This window comes from Fomitopsis serialis (assembly GCF_022376445.1).
Source record: "Fomitopsis serialis strain Sig1Antser10 chromosome Unknown B0H18scaffold_54, whole genome shotgun sequence".
NCBI classification, from domain to species: Eukaryota; Fungi; Basidiomycota; class Agaricomycetes; order Polyporales; family Fomitopsidaceae; genus Fomitopsis; species Fomitopsis serialis.
This window is the reverse complement of record NW_025955014.1, coordinates 157,040-174,432: the sequence shown is the minus strand read 5'-3', so window position 1 is coordinate 174,432 and position 17,393 is coordinate 157,040. Positions and strand designations below refer to the sequence as shown.

The window sequence follows — 17,393 nt, the reverse complement described above, 5'->3', positions numbered from 1 at the left end:
CCTGTGATTGAGTCATGTGATCGCGACCGAGCAGCGCGTATGCATAATACCATGAGGCTAAGTTATGTGATAGGCATACTGCCTCTGAGCAAAAGCATACCTCGCTGCATCTTGCTTTGCAGTAGACCGTGTTCGCCAGCATCACCCTCAAATTCTTCAATTGGCTGAGCTTGCACATGAATTCCACCGGAAGCGATCGGGTGGTACGCGATATGCTTGTACGTGGCGAACGACCACTTTTTTTAAGTCTTTGCTCGTCAACCTCTATAACTCCAATTCTCTGCAGCTTGCAAACAATCCCAGTATCTCCACCACCCAAGGTCCATCGTTGGCGACCAAAAATCCGGTATCGCCCCCATCTCCGGATGATCCTCAGTCAGACTACCGGAATATGTCATGGAATCGATTTCTCAAACTATGCAGGGCGAGGAGGAAGGCAAACAGACCTCCTGATGCCCCCGTTCGGCCGCGGAGACCATTTCATGCTTCTGACAAGAAAGCGGTCTGCGAAATGCATGAAGCCAATCCGGGCTTGACACACCAGCAAATCGCAGATCGGTTCGGTATCCACAGGTCCATGATCTCTAAGATCCTGGCAGAAAAGGAGACTTGGCTGCAGTCGAAGCACACTGAGGGTGTCAAGATTGCTCGGAAAAGGTGCGATCAGTCGGGATGCGGGAGAATGACTCACAGTATTGAACACACCTCTTAGGTTTCTCAAATATGACCGACTCGAACGTCCCCTCAAGTCCTGGTTGCTGATATGCAGGAAGGATGGTGTCTTTGTTACCGACAAGATGATCAAGGAGAAGGCTCTCCTGGTGGCCGAACAGAAGGGTATGCGCCGGATCGGCGGCGACAACATTTATTTCCACGGCGAGCGAGCGTGGTTGCGGGGTTTCAAGGAGCGATATGGCGTCGTGGACGGCGTTGCAACACGCCTCGGATATACGCCTATGGATCTTGCTAGGGAGAAGGCCTACGGTAACTTTCCCCTCGACGACCCATTTTGGCTCTATCTGCCAGACGCGTCTGGTAACATTCCGGAGCCATCACGGCCTCCCAAGCAGAAATATGACGACTTCGAGTTCGAGGTCCAAGGCCATATCCTGATCGTCAGGCCGCCAGCACGTCATGACCGCGCGGCACAGCCTTCGCCGGATGCACCGGACCCGTCAAATGGGCGATCAACCTCCCAACTTCCATCCGAACTTTCATCAGGTCACCCCGATATGCTCGTCGAATCTCCTTGGAGTACCGGGCCTGAGCATGGTGGCGACCGAACGTCATCCCTTCACGATTCGCACTACGACCAGTCATCCGATACCTATGCTCTGAGCCCCTTTCTGGAGTCGTTCATGCGCACAACGGCATCCTAATTGTTACTATGTGCGCTACAGGATGTTCGTACAAATCCGGTACGTCAAGTAGGTTCCTTACGTGACCGCATGCCAGTGCTGAAGCGTTGTTTCCGTATTGGTATCCCTTCGTCTTCGCCGTTAAGATTCAAAAACTGATAGCGTTGGTCTTCCCGCACCACATAACACTCGTCCCTCTCAAAGGTAGCAGGATCGAGTCATAGACGCTGGTCGTTCTTCGCATGCGCAGTCATCCGATGTCGCATCACAGTCCTCTTCACTTCTCCGGAATCTTTTTCATGGCCCCTGTGCACCGTACCCTCACATCCGAGCCATGAATCCGATCCTTCCTCCACTGACTATTCGGCTATCGGCCAGCCTGACCGGCACGACTCCTTCGACCTATCCCTGTGTCATACACGGAACGACTTCCAGGAACCATTTCTCCGCGGTATCAGGACTCCATACAAGTGACTAGGAGTAGAACTGGTTGGCTACCAATGGCTGCAAATGATCAAAAGCCGTCGTATCAACGAGTCGTAACTGAAAGTGTCTAAACGTACGAGGGATACGGGATTTGATCGAAATCATGACGACAGTTTCTCCGACCTATGATCATCACTTGCGCATCTCATTCTGCTCTCGCATTGCTAACTTCACCCTGCTATGCTCAAGGTACCTAGTACCCTCCGGCCAATGTTCGTCGTTTGATGTATCTCCTCGGCAGTAGAGTCGGTAGTACTATGCAGCCGGCGGTACACATCATTACATGCCACCTTTAAGTTTATACACCTTGCCTACTACTAAGATAAATCATACTTCTACTGTGCTGTCTTCTTCTGGTACTAGCACTACTCTGTGTATGCATGGCGATTAGTATACTGTTGCAGTCTCCGTCTTCGTGTCCGCCTGTCAGTCTATTTCAATTAATTGTCCTCCAATTTCAGCGCTTACTGACATCAGCAAAAGTCCGGAACGGATATAATGCCAGGGAGAGATTGCGAAGGCTGCGGCCGATGATCAGCGCATATTAGACTATATCAGGCGCTCAACAGCTCGACGTGCATTTAGCAGACGTCGCCAGGCTGGAGCACCAATGCCAGGCTTCGCAATGCCATCCTGTCATGCGTACGCGATTGACAGCGATGACAAGAGTTGATCTTAGGAATGGCCGACTCTGAGACCATTTACAATACAATCCCGACATGCTTTATCATTGTAAGAGGGTTGGCAAGTCCCGAGACAAAGTACTGCCTGCCGTACGCGCGTCGCGACTCGGAGACCGCGCCAGAGCGGGCGTGAACTCGGTGACCGTGCCACCGTGCGTAGCGCGCGGGCGCGCGGGGCGCCACCCGGTCAGAATAGCAGTTCACAGCACATTTCCCATCTGGAATAAAGGCTCAGGGACCAGCGCGATGGAAAGGAGACAATAAAATCGGGTTTATAGTGATTTTATATCATACTTTGGTGCGGTTTTGCAAGCACAACGGGACAGTCATGCCAACCATGAGACGAGCGCTCAACGCGTCGCAAAGTGTGTCGTAGCGGGACCGGCAGAGCCTCATCTGCTGTGTTGACGGTTTTCTCATGCAGGTACGAGCACACACATTCGAGATCGAACGTAATGGGGGCAGTGACACTTACTGAGGAATGAGGATAAACGGCGAGGGACAGTCCCCAAACGGGCGCTTGCGCGATGCCTGCCTGGTCCGAGTGAAGGGTCCGCCGTACTCAGGCTAGTGCATTGAGTCAACCATCAGCGGGAATAGAGGAATACTACAAAGGTGCATAGCCGAGGTCGTCAACGGGATCGTCATAATCACCATCCTCTCCGTCTTCTGGGCCCAAATCCTCCTGCACACCACTGTCTAGTTCGGCAACACCTCCATCGACTCCGTCATCGACGTCGTCCTCGCCGGTACTGTCCGAGTCCGACCCATCTGAGGGGCAATATCCATAGTCCTGCTCCTCATCTTCAAGAATGTCGTCCACTTGAACAGTGTCTTTCTCGGATACCGCAATTTCGGCTAGGTCGTTGGCGTGACTTGGAGCATCTTCATCCTCGCTGCCTTCGTCTTCGTCGACATCAGGTACGTCGTCCCATTCTTCCGGCTCTGTACTCTCGCATGCCCTACTGACGGCAGCTGCACCTTGGGAGTCGCTTGTGTCTGCAGCTCTGGTGAATATGGCCTCCGCATCCTCGTGGAGGTGGACAGAGCCAGATCCCCTATGGCCAACAGCGCCGCCTATGTATCTCATGAGCATGTCTCTGTCTACGAACCTTTCCGTGGACAATTGGTCAATGGTCAGTCAAAGCGAAATGAGTTGATTGGTCGAATGCTCACATGCCCACATAATAGTACTTGTAATCCGAATGATGCTCGTCTGCCTGTCGAACAGCAGACGGTGGGAGGTAATCTTGCGTTCGCCCGTGAGCAGAGGCTGGCATGAGATGGCATGCTCGGATGACTTCATGCGGGTCGATGAAACCGAGAGCGCTTGGATCTGTGTGGTCGACGAAGCCAACACGATGTAATCGGCGAGTGCGGAAACCTCCTGGCTCATCGTAGTCATATCCAAACCACCGTACCCATAAGACATCCATTCGCTGAGCATACTTGGTTGTGCCGAAGACACCCTTGACCTTCACATCGAAATGCAGGACGCCAACAACACGAGCATACCAGTATGGGTGAGTAGCAGTGTGTGCATGGTTGTTGTCGCCGTCGTCATCGTCGTGAGCCAGGAGCATAACGTCAGCGTGAGTTCGAGGATTCACCGAATCTTGGGCGCGACGCTTGTCGTACGTTGTGTAATTGATGCGCAGGACCTTGTGGAAGTAAACACGACTGTGTTCAAAGCGTATGGTGTCGCGATCTTCGTCAGTAAATCCACCGTCTTCATCACCATCATACGACCGGCCTCTGATGCGGCCGAGTAGATGGTTCCTCAAGTTCACTTCGAAGCCCTGCAAGAGTATGACGTGGATGTGAAGCTTCAGGTGATAAAACACGTACGTTGAAGGCAGGATCGGCCCTGTGGGCATGAAGCCATTGTCGCAGGTTCTCCGAGTGGCTGGCGTCATCGGAAATGTGGTAGTGAGCTGTAGGTGGTGTTTGAGATGGCAACGACTCTGACGCCTCAAATCGCAGAGCGGCAGCACCACTGAGGAAGTTTCCGCCTCCTTGGGCTGCCTCGGAGTCGGCGAGAGTACCAGAGGTAGGTTGGTCTTGAGCTGAGATGGCGACACGCACCGCAGCACGTTCACAGTCGCGCCTGGCAATTTCGCGGAGTCTTGCGACACGGCGTTCTCGTTTGCAAATCTGCCGGTTGCGCGTCTTCTTTTTGTTGGTATGCAAGTAGTATCGCTTGAGCCGGCGATGTTCTTGTTCGCCCTGGAACCACAAATGGACGATTAATTTGAGGTGTCACACAAGCTCGAATAGGCTTCACGTACAGTCTGGGTATTCATGACATCGAGCGTACCAAATATTGGTATCATGCGAGGGTAGTCGCCAAAAGAGTGCCATTTGAATGTCTGCAGATTGAATTCCTTGCGCTTGCGTCTATTTGTGGCCTGTCTTGTGACCGGTTCAAGTTGCTCCTTGCGCTGAGCTACGGTCTCATTAGCACGCTTTTTGCTTCTGCCCGGATTTGCCGCGCTTGAGCTTCGAGACCTTTAGCAAACTCATGTCTCGGGGCTTTGTCTGCTCGTACCTCTGAGGGGTCGCATGATCATCGGCATGGGTCTTTCCATGGCCGGATGCGCGTTGTCTCATGGCCGCTGTGCGCCGACCCCGAGCAGCTTCTTCTCTGGGAAGTTCGTATGTGTCGTAGGCTTCACAAGTCTCCGCTTTGAAGCGTGCCATCAGCTCACCCAGCGACTTGGTCACGATGGAGAATATCTTGAGTGTTTCCTCCGTATGCAAGCGTAGTTTTGACAGTCCGTGAAAGAGTGCAAATTCGAACAAGAGATCGAGGATAATTTCGTTGTGTGGGGGAGGTAGCAGTCCTTCGAACACGGGGATGATTGTCTGCAAATGGGGTCACATTGAGTCGCACTTTGTAGTATATAACGGGTTTCACCTGAAGTATGTCTTCATAGTCACGAGCGGCCAATTGTTTCAGTGCCGACACGTTCCGATGAAAGCGTCTGATGGTATCCCGTCCGAATGTTGGCATGCTTCGATAGCTGCAGCGTAAAGAATTTGTTAAGGTGTACAAATAGAGGATGGACTAGTAATCCTACCGTTGATTGAACGTTTGAATTCTTTCCTTCCCCTCGGCATACAGAATACGGAGGAGATGCATGAGTAGTGCCTTCCACACTCCGAGCTCACACTCATGCATGACGTCGGGGACAAACATGGAATAGTGGTTGAAGCCGAAGCGACTGAGTCGTTCAGAGAATGCACTCTGGCCGGATGATGAGGAGTCAGGACTCGGGACTATGATTATGGGCAAGATGACGGTGCAGCTTACCCGTGTGGCCGTCAGAGACACTGAACTCAGAATGTTGCTAATCTTCTTACTGCCTAGCGACCAGCCCTTCTTGAAGATGCCCAGGCGGGCGCGCGCGACTAGCCGTTGGATAAAGCTGCTGTCCGTACGCAGTTCGGTTCGGTGTTGCATGTCTTCTTGTGACCCCATGTTTGCGAGCTCGCTTTTCTGAACAAGACATCTGGGACATGGACACTGGGCGAGATAGCGAATACACGCAAGGAGAACCCTGGGTGACATCATGAGGGATGAAGAATCTGGAGATAGGACTACACGACGTACTTCTCGGGATAATCAGCAGCATAAATGAAGAACCGCGGGAAGAGGCGTCGCCAAATGCCGTCGCCACATTTCACAAGACACCCATGTTCGTATGCATGCATGAACTCAGGATCCAGGATGAGACGCCATATGGCATGTATCAATTCCTGTTTGCAAAAGCGTAGGATGTCGGATGATGCCGCGACATTGTAAATCTTCAGATAGGCCTCCTGAATAGTGTCCGGTAGCTAATGGGGAAAATGTGTGAGCCCAGATCGTATGCGCAGATCATCTCGAGGTTGTCTTACAGTGGGCAGGTATGCCAAGTGATGCGCTGCGAAGGAACTGGGCTTCCCACGGATGTACTTCGAGACCCAGCCAAAGAACAGATATACCGGCCAGAGAGATGCATCGCCGAAGCTGGCGAGGCGGGTAGAGTCCGAGTACACGATGAGAGGGGCCACAGCCACTTCGGTCCCAGGAGGATCGGATGGATCGCGTGGTAGGGCTTGTACTTTTCGGTGTTCTTCTAACATCGCATCTGAGTTACAGATGTCCGTGATCACTCGGATATCTTCAGTCTCGACTCCAGAGTCATCGAGGCCGCCTTCTGATTCCGAATCTGAGGTGGGTGAAGATCCCTTGGGGCGACGCCAGAGGAGTTGGAAAGGTAGCCAGTCGTAGTAGCGAGCATCTGCGGACTGTGCGACACCTTTGATGACATCAAGGAGTTTGCGGTAGTGGATGCCAGATACCTCGAACTGCGGACAGGCATCCTCAGAGGTATACACGACCTTTTCTTTAGGGAGACGAATCTTGACAGATGCCTCGTGCCAACCATCCGCCGTAGCGAGGGTTTCCTGAGGGCTGACGCCGACATGGTCGAGGCGGTCACACTCGCGACTGTATCGGAAGTTCTGTAGATCCTCTTTATCGAAGTCGCCAGCAAGGACAACATCGTGGACAAGCTTATCGACCTCCTGGCCAGTCTTCAATGTCGAGCCGGAGTGAGCCCAGTTCATGAGGCGGAAGACTGTTGGATTGGAGAACGGAAACCAGGGATTCTCAGTGAGGTGATCAGCGATTGCCCGGACAGTCCTAGTGATCATGCCTCCCAGTCCTGAGGAGGACGCAGAGGTGCCGCCATGTTTCTGCAGGGTAGGAGTGTCGCAGACGTCATCAAAGGACGCGAACTCAACTGGGCGAATGATTGGCTTGTCCTCGTATCGGCGAAATAGTCCAAATGTGTCGGGTGCGGTATCATGATGGACAGGACGCGGCGGTGGCACAGGGACTGCTGGCTGAGGACTCGGGGAGCGGAACGGAGCAAGGTCTGGCTTGGGAACATGGAATGTAAGACCCTCCGTACTCGTTGGAACGTAATCTTTGAGAGTACGGGGGGGTTTGCGCGCACGCCCAGATCGTCGGACTGACGGCCCCAGTGGGGTGTTAGCCGGCTCGGGACTAGGAGCCGGTACGTGCACAGGCTCCTCGGGAGTGTCATCTCCCAAGCCAGACGGGCCTGAAACAAGGTCCAAGTCCTAGATATGCATTGAGCCACTGGTATTATCTCACATCAATTCTGAGCGCACCTCCAACTCTACACCATCAATTACTGACGTGCTCCCGGTGACATCTGCGTGGCCGTTGAGTCGGCGAACCTTCTTTGGACGAGTTTCGGCCAATCGTGGGCGTGGTCTCCGCTCCTGAAGTGTCCTGGCAATAGTGCTGACACGCTTTGGACAACGGCCGCGATGTATTGAAATTGCATGGGCGCTGGTGAACTTGTCACTTTTGCAATCGGGACACGTCGGCATATTTGATGGAATGATGAGAAGTATCAAAGAAATGATGTATAACCACAGCATCGTCAAGAGCGAGCCATGAAAAATGTACAGCAAGTGGTGGTCAACCCAAATGTGAGTCCGAAAGCGTGGGGACGGGGCGCGCACCAACACGGTCATGTGACATGTGTTCTGCAACTTTGAGTTTGGTGAACTATCTTGGTAGCCGATGTGAAGATGCAATAGTACGCATTCTCTGCATGTCAAATTGCCCTCCGTATTTGCTGAAGTGCGTCGCAATATACAGGTGCTCAAGAACGACTTTTCTGAACCAACCCGGCCTGGCAAACTACCCATCTCGCTCTCCCTCGCCATCCTCGACATCCTCGACATCTGCTCGCTTTCGTTTTCTCGTGTAGTCAACGACGGGATAGCATGGCCTATCATATGCCGCAATCCCAACCCAGCATGTTGGGACCATGAGAGGATCCCGAACCCCACGCTCTTTCCAAGCCGGGTTAACCGCACGAAGGTACGCGTTTGAGATAAACTTCGCCCTGCCAAGCAAGCTGTCATCTCAATATGAGAGCCGTCAGACCAAGTGAAAACTTACTTCGGTCCACCTAGGAATTCCTCAGGGATGGCACAGTAGCCATGGCGCTCCGCATCCAATTCGAGTTGTGCAAGGGCATGGTGAGTGAGACTGAGGTTATTAAATATTCCTTCAATGCACAACTTCAACTCCTTGACTTGATCGCCATCTGGCGTGTGGCTGAGCAACTCATCGATGAGGACGGCGGAGACGCCACAGACTCGAGCCAGAGTACGTGCAGCTGAGCAGACACGGGGATGAGATATCTGACCCGGGGTCATGTTCTTGGGGGCCGGACGTGGCGAGCCCTTGAGTTCCTCCAGTGCGTCCAGGGCCCGCTCGATGTTTGTATTCATCTGCCGGAGATGCTCGACGGCGTGAGGCACTGTGGCGATGATGCGAGCGGTTTCATGATCCAGGGGAGTGAACTTGGGCATGGTGCTCTTCGAGGTTGCGTTCGTCTACGCCACAGGGACAGATAGCTGCGGAGATTCAGCCACCGCCGCGGACTCTGAACCTTGCACACTAACCCTAAAAGAGTTGACCGGAACCAAATCATCGGACAAGACAAAGTTTAACCACCCCTGCCGTCTTCGACCTCGATCTCGGCTCTTTCATTATGCCCAACGCTTCCCAGACGAAGACGCCTACCACCACTAGAGCGAATAACGGCGCGGTGCGTGCTATTGCGAGCCCACTCAGCGGATATGCCAATGAGACCTGGCTAACCGACGATGCACAAGCCGCGGGCTCATTGGCACACCGACGTCGGCCGATGGGCGTCGTCTGGGCTTGGTGCTGGGACAGCCGGCGATCGGCTGGTACGATAGTCATTGGATCGGCCGATGGCCTATTAAGCGTTGACGGTACTAATGTGTACATATGGCGCCTCTATTCCTTACTATGAGCATTGGCGATCCTCCCCGGCTGAACCCATGCGCATCGGGTGTTCGAGGGCTGTATATTTATGGCGTACCGCGGCGTCCCCCCTTCTCAGATCTACCCGTGCGCAAACGACGTTCGTACACAGAATCATCATTGAGCATTGAAGGTCGGATACAACGAGTACCATCGGCAAGCCGGCATTGGCCGATCAACCTCTTGTGCTGAGGTGACCACGGGTGCATCCGAGATGGGCAGGCTCGATTAGAATTAGCAGCCCAAGTGGGCACGCTCAAAACTCATAAGAGAGCATGCCTCGCAGGCCACCGAACGCCGACCGAGCGCAGCCGCAGTGTTGATCGACCGCCCAACGTCGGCTATGCCAATGGTCCTCGGGGAGCGGGCGTCGGCTAGTTGCGATGTCATTCGCTAGCCGACATTGGCTGCGCCAGTGCGAAATGGCGCAGCCAATGTCACGTTGGTGGCCGGCGCTTTCTCACTGCCCGTTTTGAACGGGCTTCGTCGTGCTGCGAACAGAGCGTGTGACCGATTGCGATGGGGACGTAACCGAGACAGGGCCCGCGTTGCCGCAGGCGGTGACGGCGGGCGGCCGGGCGATCCACAGCGCAGCGAGGGAGCGCCCATTTGGCGCCCCAGCCATCCCGCGAGCGATCCGCCGCCCCGCCGGCGTTTTACTGCCTGTGGGCCGATGTTTGCCCCACCAATGGCATTCCAGTTTGCGCGATCCCGCGCAAAGAATGGCGGGTTCGACTCCCCCGCGAGCACCGCGCGGCCGCGCAGTGCAATGCGCCGCAACCGCGCGCAATTTGAAACCCTTGATTTTCCCGTGGATCCATCATACCTGTCGATCGGGAAACACGTGATCGCGAGTACCCTGGGGCTGCGCGCCTCCTCATTCTACCACTTAAACTTGCAGGGCGACCGCCGCTTCTCCCACGTCCCCAACGCAACATCTCGCCCATGACCGACTCCTCGAGCTCAGCCCCCGCCTCCCCTCGTCCCGCCCCACGCGGCGCTCGTATCCGTCCATCGCTCCACCCCGTCTCGCACGATACCGCCCCGCTTGCTCTGGCCGCCGCCACTTCGATAGCTCCTGCGGCCGGCCACGCCGACACCCCAGGGACTCCCGCCACTGACGTCGCTCACTCCGCGCTTGGAGTCGCACCGGCTGCGGGCGCTGAGCTCCGCCGAAACCCCGCAATCCGTCGGTCCGCGCGGCGCGCACCCCCGCAATACCCGCCGCCGCCCGCATACGAGACGGCGGCTCTCCCGTTGGATGCACTCGCGCCGCCTTTCTACGTCCGGCCCAGCGAGGATGCGCCTGCCATGCCCCGCTCGCTCGCGCCTCACGACGCATTGGCTAGCATACGGTGGATCGTCGAGGACATGAAGCCTCACCCGTGGTACGTTGCCTTTTCTTTCATTCTAGGTTCCATTACTGAATCTTTCAGGGTGCACTACGAGGCGTACGTGAAGCGCACCGGCCTGTTAGTGACGGCGTCGAAGGTGTCGAGCGCGCAGCAGGGCGCTCCTTTAGTATGGTACATGGCAGTTTGGGCGTCGACGGAGCAGCAGGCGATGGACTTAGAGCGGTACGTGGAGGATCTGTTCGAGGAAGACGGGCGGGATGTTATTTGAGGTGGGCGCCGCCCACATTACTATCCCGTAGTACTACTACACACGTTCTGGCTACACCACTACATATATTCAGTGTTTGCGACACTCAGCTCGCTTTCTCCCAGTCGACTTGTCACTTAGGCAATGCGCTCGCTGCGAAAGAAAGCCCGGCCGACCCGGGTAGATGTCTTCATCATGGCCAATCCGCCGCGCAATCCGCGCATGAAATGCCCGCCTCTTGCAAGGGCCTGGCGCCGCGCACGTAGACGCGCCCTAGTACAAGCTGCGTACAGCCGCTCGGTTTCTTTTGTAGCCGACGGTTGGCCAATCAACGGGTGTGGGTTGTGTATAAAGCGTCGGCCGCCGTCGGCTGGCCCTATACCATTGGTGGTTTCGGCACGTCGGTTACTCTATGATTATAGGGCAAAGACGCTGCCTGGTGTGCTATTGCCCAGCCAGAGTTTGGAAATCGCAAGCGCACTACTGGTGTGACCGGCAATGTGTCGGGGCGCCCTGACAAGGCACCACGACTAGAGCCACCAGCCCGGGATTCACAGGTCACCAGTACTCCGGCCCGTTCAGCAGCGCCTGCCATGTCACGTCCCGAGCATCAGGGATCACCTCCGCAAGCTGCACGCAGGTCAGCAGCAGCAAACAGCAATGACAGAGAGCTTAGCAGCTCTGCAGAGAACGACAACGAACCAACCAACCTCCGAGTCAGTGATCCTCAAGAAGACGACGACACTGGCAGCTATGACGAGTTCATCGAACTTCTCGCTGTCATGGGACGTCACAAGCATGCCAAGGGTGCAAGCCCGAACGTTGTGTACGTACCATTCTTCCCGGCTGTCAATAACTTAATCTTGATGCACAATAACATCACAGGGCACGCTACGAAAAGTACAAGGACGCCGGAAGATGGCTGCCTCGGGGCATCAGCCCCGTCTGCGACGTGAAGAGCATGCTCACCGTCGGAATAACACTGTTTGACATACCCGAGGAAGACTGGGAGCTCACTGGTGAGCTCGGTAAATAGTGAGTCGATCACCCCTGGCTACGGACTCAGTCGATGCCAATAGTTCTGCTGCTGATGTGCGGACTCAAATGCTCACCTAACAGTGAATACGACGAAATCTTGAAGTTCGTGAAGCAATACAATGCATTCCAGGCCATGTGCCCTGTTATCACCGCTCAGCTTGCATTATTCGAAAACAAACCTGACGCAATTGCAGATCTGGCAGAATTCGTGAGCCGCATGCTCCGCATTCTAGCCATTTCATCACTGATCATACTCAAGCTCGAAAGCAAAGGAGGGAAGGCCCGCACTGATGACGTGCAAAAGGTCAAAGACAGCTGTCTCAAGTACTTACCTGAACTAGGTCGCTCCGACATCCAAAATCCTCCGGACAACCTTGCCAAGGAACTGCGTGGCTTCGAGAATCTTGCCACTGGCCGCCTGCTTACCCCGCGCTCCATGCGTGATGTCTTCGACGATAACCCTACTCAGTGAGTGTGGTCATGCTCCCCGTGTTTGGCCGCCTCATCCTCACCTTCCATCTCCCTGAGATTTTGTCTCAAGGCTCGCCTGGGCGAGCGTGCATTCGATGCTGATGACTTCGCAACGTTCTTGTACCCGGAGCACCATTACGACGCCGGTGATCCATCGGAACACCTCCTCATGTCGCCGTACCTTCTCGCTGTGAGTACCTATAAGACATCAATTACTCCGCTCGTGCTCTGCGCTCACCTCGAAATGCTCGGGACGACCGTCGACTACCCCAGAATTTTCGTGCTATGTACCAAGGCAAGAAGAGTGCATCTACTGGACAAGGTGAAAGCAGTAGCAAAGCCAATGCAGGCCGCCCTGTACTCTTCAAGATGTGGAAGGTTCAGACGGTCACGCCGGAATATATATGCTATTGCGCTTTCATTGTGAGTAGCCAAAACAAGCACTCGAGACAGCATACACTCACTAAATCACTCCACTAGCTACGCTTTGGCTTGACATCGCAGCGCTTCTGGGACGAGAACGACGGCGAACACATTGGCAAGCAATTTTATAATAATCTCATGCTACTCTTCGAGGATGAGGCGTGGACGAAGAAGACCCTTGCATGGTGGAACAAGTAGGTGAAACTCGTACTGGTCAGGTGTCATGTTTTGATGGGGTCGCTACGACTGCACAGGGAGATCTTTGGCAAGATGACCCACGAGCTCGCGCCCAACGGAAACCCTGTTCAGCGTCGTAACGGCCCGTCAATGCTTGAGCTCATCAAGATACGCCGCTTGGAGCGTGCGCGGGCAGCATCTGCGACTCCCGCGCTTACATCTCGGGGACCCAGCGAGCAGATCGAGGGCGCAGCAGATGCTCGTGATGACGAAGCCCAGGAGACAACTGCGCATGAAGGAGACCAGGGCAGTCACAGTGGCGAAGAGGAGGACGAGGGCGAAGGCGGGGGCAGTGGCGATGGCGACGGCGACGGAGGAGCTCACTGAGTCGGACGTGCCGTCTGTCACTCGTACGTCTTCCTACTAGTTCTTGTGCCCCTGGCAACTTTGCTTGTACAGTATCTGTCATCTTCGATTCCTCTCCTGTCCGTTCGTGCGAACGACACTTCTCAAAGCTTGCTAATGTATTCTACTACTGCCAGTGCTCTTGAGACGGTGTGCTGTAAATTGTACAGCAATATTTGTAGCATCATCTATAGTAATAATCAATCAGGCACCGCAGCCTTCGTTATTCGATCTCCATTGCGATAGTCTCCTAAGCTATTAGCTGGATGGTGCAGATTCACTGCGGCGCGTACTCGTTGTCATTGTCTCATAGTTATGGCCGACAATTCTCAACTATCTGCCAGCCAGGATAAAACTTGAACACAATTCACCTGTGTTGCCGATACCTTGCGCAGACGTTGTCGTGAGCCGTACATCATTGCCCTGACATCAGCAGTCTGGCACATCATTACGAATCATTTACCAGCTGCCATGGGAGACTGCAATCCCCGGTGGCGAGTTCACAAGCACCGGAGTTTACTTATCTAGCTCGGTACGTCTCAAAATCCTGGCGAAGATTATCATTCATTATCAACTTTGGTATTCGTTCCGGACTTTTGCTGATGGAGCAGCCTCCGATGGCTCCGCGTGGCTCTTCACGGTCGTAGTCCTTACAACCGATGTCACTGTATTGTATGTGTAAATATCATAACTCGGCAACAAGCTTGATCATGTAGTCTCAAAGAACGTATGTCATGGTACATACATAACTCACGGTGGGGCTCGATCGAGGAGGCGATCGAGCGCGATCGGCGGGTGTCGGTGAGCGATCTGAGCGCCTAAGCTCCAAGATCACTGGACTCGGAGGACTCGCCGGGCCAGTGTCGTCGCTTGGTCGTCGTCAGTGCCTATGACAGCTCACACAATCAATCTCTTGTATACTTTACTGTGCAGTCTACCTTCTCCTCGCGCTTGACCTACCCATCGATTGTGGGCACTGTAACGGTCGGACGGCCAGCGAATCTTACACCCAGTCCCCCATACTTACTATCACTCCGGCGAGTCAAGTGGTGATTGCGTACTACCAGTCAAACACATACTTCGGTGAGCTCGAGTAAGTCATTCCGACAGCGCTCATCGCCGCTTCTGCATTGCTCACGGTCCAACGCCCGGACACTCTGATTAGCGGGCAGCGAGAGCTCTGGGACTCGGGCACTTCAAGCCGTCTATCAAGTACTATTGGGTTAACTCCCACCTTCAAGTCGCTTCACAGGAGACCCGTCACCCAATCATCCATGGCATCCGAGTCGTCACACGCTTCTCCTACAGTGAGCCATGAACAATACCTCCCAATCTTTGTCTGGCGATCTGACTACGACCTCGGACCGGGCACGCAGTCACTCCCCAGAACTGTATTAGTCTACAATGGTGTCCATGTGTCCGCGGGCAGTTCAGGCTCGGACGTCCCCTTATCCCGCAATCAAAGTCGCGAGAGTGATGCATATCCTCCGTCTCCCAGGCCGGTATCACCTCCAGACTTCTGCCGTGATCTCACTCCTCTCGACATGGGGATGTACTCTTATTGGCAGTTGAAGCGCCTCGAGAGAAGTACTAGGGAACTATTGCGAGATCCCGACGCCCCACGTCGCTCCCGCAGGCCGTTTTACGCCGCTGAGAAGAAGAAGGTCTGCGAAACGTACATTGCCAACCCCGGTATCACGCATCAGAAACTCGCAGACATGTTCAGGGTCAACAAGAGCATGATTACGCGAACTCTGATGAAAAAGAGCCGATGGTTAGCGTCAGAGCACACGCCGGGGTACCAGATTGCTAGGCGAAGGTACGGAGAATTCGTGTTCATCACCATGCTTACTATCACCCACATTCAAAATCTCAGTAATTTGAGATTCGATGACATCGAAGACGAGCTCGATATGTGGCTCAAAGATTGCACGGCAAATGATATCCCAGTAACGGACGCCTGTATCAAGAAGCGGGCATTCACCCTCGCCGCTGAATGCAATATGCTAGAGCCTGAGGTGGCAAAGGCATGTTGGCCTGCCCCGTTTAAATGCGGAAGAACGTGGCTTCGCAACTTCAAAGAGCGATGGGGGATTGTGCATGGGCAGGTTACCGGCTTCGGACTCTCTGAGAAGGGGAAAATCAGGAAGAAAGCGATCGGGGCCAAGCACCCGTCCTTCTACTCGCCACCGGCATCATGGCATATCAATAGCATTCTCGTGGGCCTGCAGAAGCTCAAGGATGCAGGCAAGTTGAACACCGAGCCGGAACACGACAGCGATCATACATCTCCAGGCACTCCTCGCTCGTCGTCATGCGCAGACTCTTTCAATGGAACTGTCGCGCCCCTCCGTTCTGGCCCGATCCTCGAGGTCCCTTCATCAACACCACAATCCGGTGGCTCTCTTGTTCATGCCCCAACCCCCACGCGTCTTCATAACTCAGATTTACTCCTCCGCGAAGGACGTGTCCCAGAGATACTAGCCACGCGCTACGGAGACACGACGTGCGCCTCCGAGAGTCCTGAAACCGGGATTCCTTGGGGTGACTCTGGACCTGACGCTCTCGGATGGCATGTATCTCACTTCGATGACAGCGGGTACGGCCGTCCGGTCATCCCGGAGTCCTTCGTTCGAGAGCAGACGGAGTAGTTGATCACGACTCGGAGCACGCCTACGGCACTTGGAGGATTGTGCGAGCGCCCTTGGTGCGTCCATGTACCCTGTACTCCCAGCGTGTCGGCTAATATGTGTCGTTGCGTTCTAGAGAGATTCCGCATGCGATCTTCATATACAATTCACAGGTGCATTCTGTCGCGTGATCTTCATATTTAGGTCATCCATTTTGCCACTGTCTCCTCACACTCTTTCTGAAGCATTGCTTGTCCTCAATAACGATGAGACTCGGAAAGCACTCTGTGCTTCGTGCTGTAAAGTTATTGATGTCTTGTAGGGTTCTGATGATATGCGAAGGTATTCACTATCGATGTGTACCATGCAGCCAATTGATTCGCCTCGAACATGTGTAGAAGATACGTACGAAGTCGAATTGGGGTACCCAACTTTATTAAAGGCAGTCCGAGTCTCGAGTTGACTTCGGATACGCCGATGTGTGACTGCCGGTTCAAGTTATCCTGGTCGCCATCTACACCCGGCGGCGTCCGAGTCGTGCACAGGCTAGTCGCGCCCCAGCCTAAGAAGAGAATACTGTAGCGATCTAGTAACACGCATGCTAGCTTAAACATGCGCCTGAAGCTTGTCTGACGCGAGACGGCGAGCAAGTGCTCACTTGCCTCAGGACCTGAACATAGGCTCGGTGTCTCCGCTCCCCAGTCAATCTCGAGTCTTCGACTGTCCTGGTAGAGGCCCAATATAGCAGAACACGTCCATTCCTTTTTCCACAGGTCTCACCATCGCAGTAGAACCATGGTACACTGTGTCCGCACGGGATTTCGGGTGAGTGAAATACTGGCCGGAAACTGTACCTACGCGATCGGTGCGCGTTGTACTAGAGCCACGTGATCGTGTTGCCAACTGTGTGTTCACTGGCACCGCTCCAGCGAGCTGCCCAGTGCGAACGCTGATCAGCTCTGCACCTCAATTACATGTAATTCAGCCGTTCGTCGCCAAAATCTGACACTCTTCTGCGGGGCTGCCACGGCTACCTCAACTGTTCTTCACAACGCCATAGCGCGGTGGTGTCCGCTGCAATTCCTCGAAATTCCGCTGGTGCGTTCCCGCGGGCTGTTGGCATCGACGTCGTTGCCATTGTTGAACGATTGTCAGTGCCCATACAGGAATGAATGTCTTTGTTGTCATTCGAGTGAGTTATCTCACTATGTCCCGCCGACTTACATCGTTCAAG

General features: G+C 54.3%; 4 protein-coding genes across 4 annotated transcripts; 1 reads left to right on the top strand and 3 right to left on the bottom strand.

Annotated features, from left to right (window-relative positions):
* Positions 1-3,065: 3,065 nt before the first annotated feature.
* B0H18DRAFT_935413 (uncharacterized protein) lies at positions 3,066-6,655 on the bottom strand (the record flags this gene model as incomplete). Its single annotated transcript, XM_048041790.1, has 10 exons — positions 3,066-3,639; positions 3,704-4,326; positions 4,376-4,753; positions 4,816-5,026; positions 5,076-5,392; positions 5,445-5,511; positions 5,608-5,774; positions 5,841-6,087; positions 6,141-6,349; positions 6,428-6,655. The coding sequence occupies 10 exons, from the start codon at positions 6,653-6,655 to the stop codon at positions 3,135-3,137; spliced, it is 2,952 nt and encodes a 983-aa protein (XP_047891341.1). The 3' UTR covers positions 3,066-3,134.
* A 72-nt stretch (positions 6,656-6,727) lies between these two features.
* Positions 6,728-7,171, bottom strand: B0H18DRAFT_820278 (uncharacterized protein; the record flags this gene model as incomplete). The annotated part of the gene is made up of 1 exon (XM_048039293.1): positions 6,728-7,171. A coding segment is annotated over one exon (444 nt), but the record flags the coding sequence as incomplete, so codon positions are not given.
* A 970-nt stretch (positions 7,172-8,141) lies between these two features.
* B0H18DRAFT_1018264 (uncharacterized protein) lies at positions 8,142-8,955 on the bottom strand. The gene is made up of 2 exons (XM_048029359.1): positions 8,517-8,955; positions 8,142-8,460 (listed from the first exon to the last, which is right to left on the bottom strand). The coding sequence occupies exons 1-2, from the start codon at positions 8,930-8,932 to the stop codon at positions 8,253-8,255; spliced, it is 624 nt and encodes a 207-aa protein (XP_047891339.1). The 5' UTR covers positions 8,933-8,955; the 3' UTR covers positions 8,142-8,252.
* A 2,653-nt stretch (positions 8,956-11,608) lies between these two features.
* B0H18DRAFT_1120969 (uncharacterized protein) lies at positions 11,609-13,511 on the top strand (the record flags this gene model as incomplete). Its single annotated transcript, XM_048034244.1, has 8 exons — positions 11,609-11,841; positions 11,901-12,050; positions 12,135-12,261; positions 12,313-12,521; positions 12,582-12,714; positions 12,798-12,947; positions 13,005-13,141; positions 13,202-13,511. The coding sequence occupies 8 exons, from the start codon at positions 11,609-11,611 to the stop codon at positions 13,509-13,511; spliced, it is 1,449 nt and encodes a 482-aa protein (XP_047891338.1).
* Positions 13,512-17,393: the final 3,882 nt, after the last annotated feature.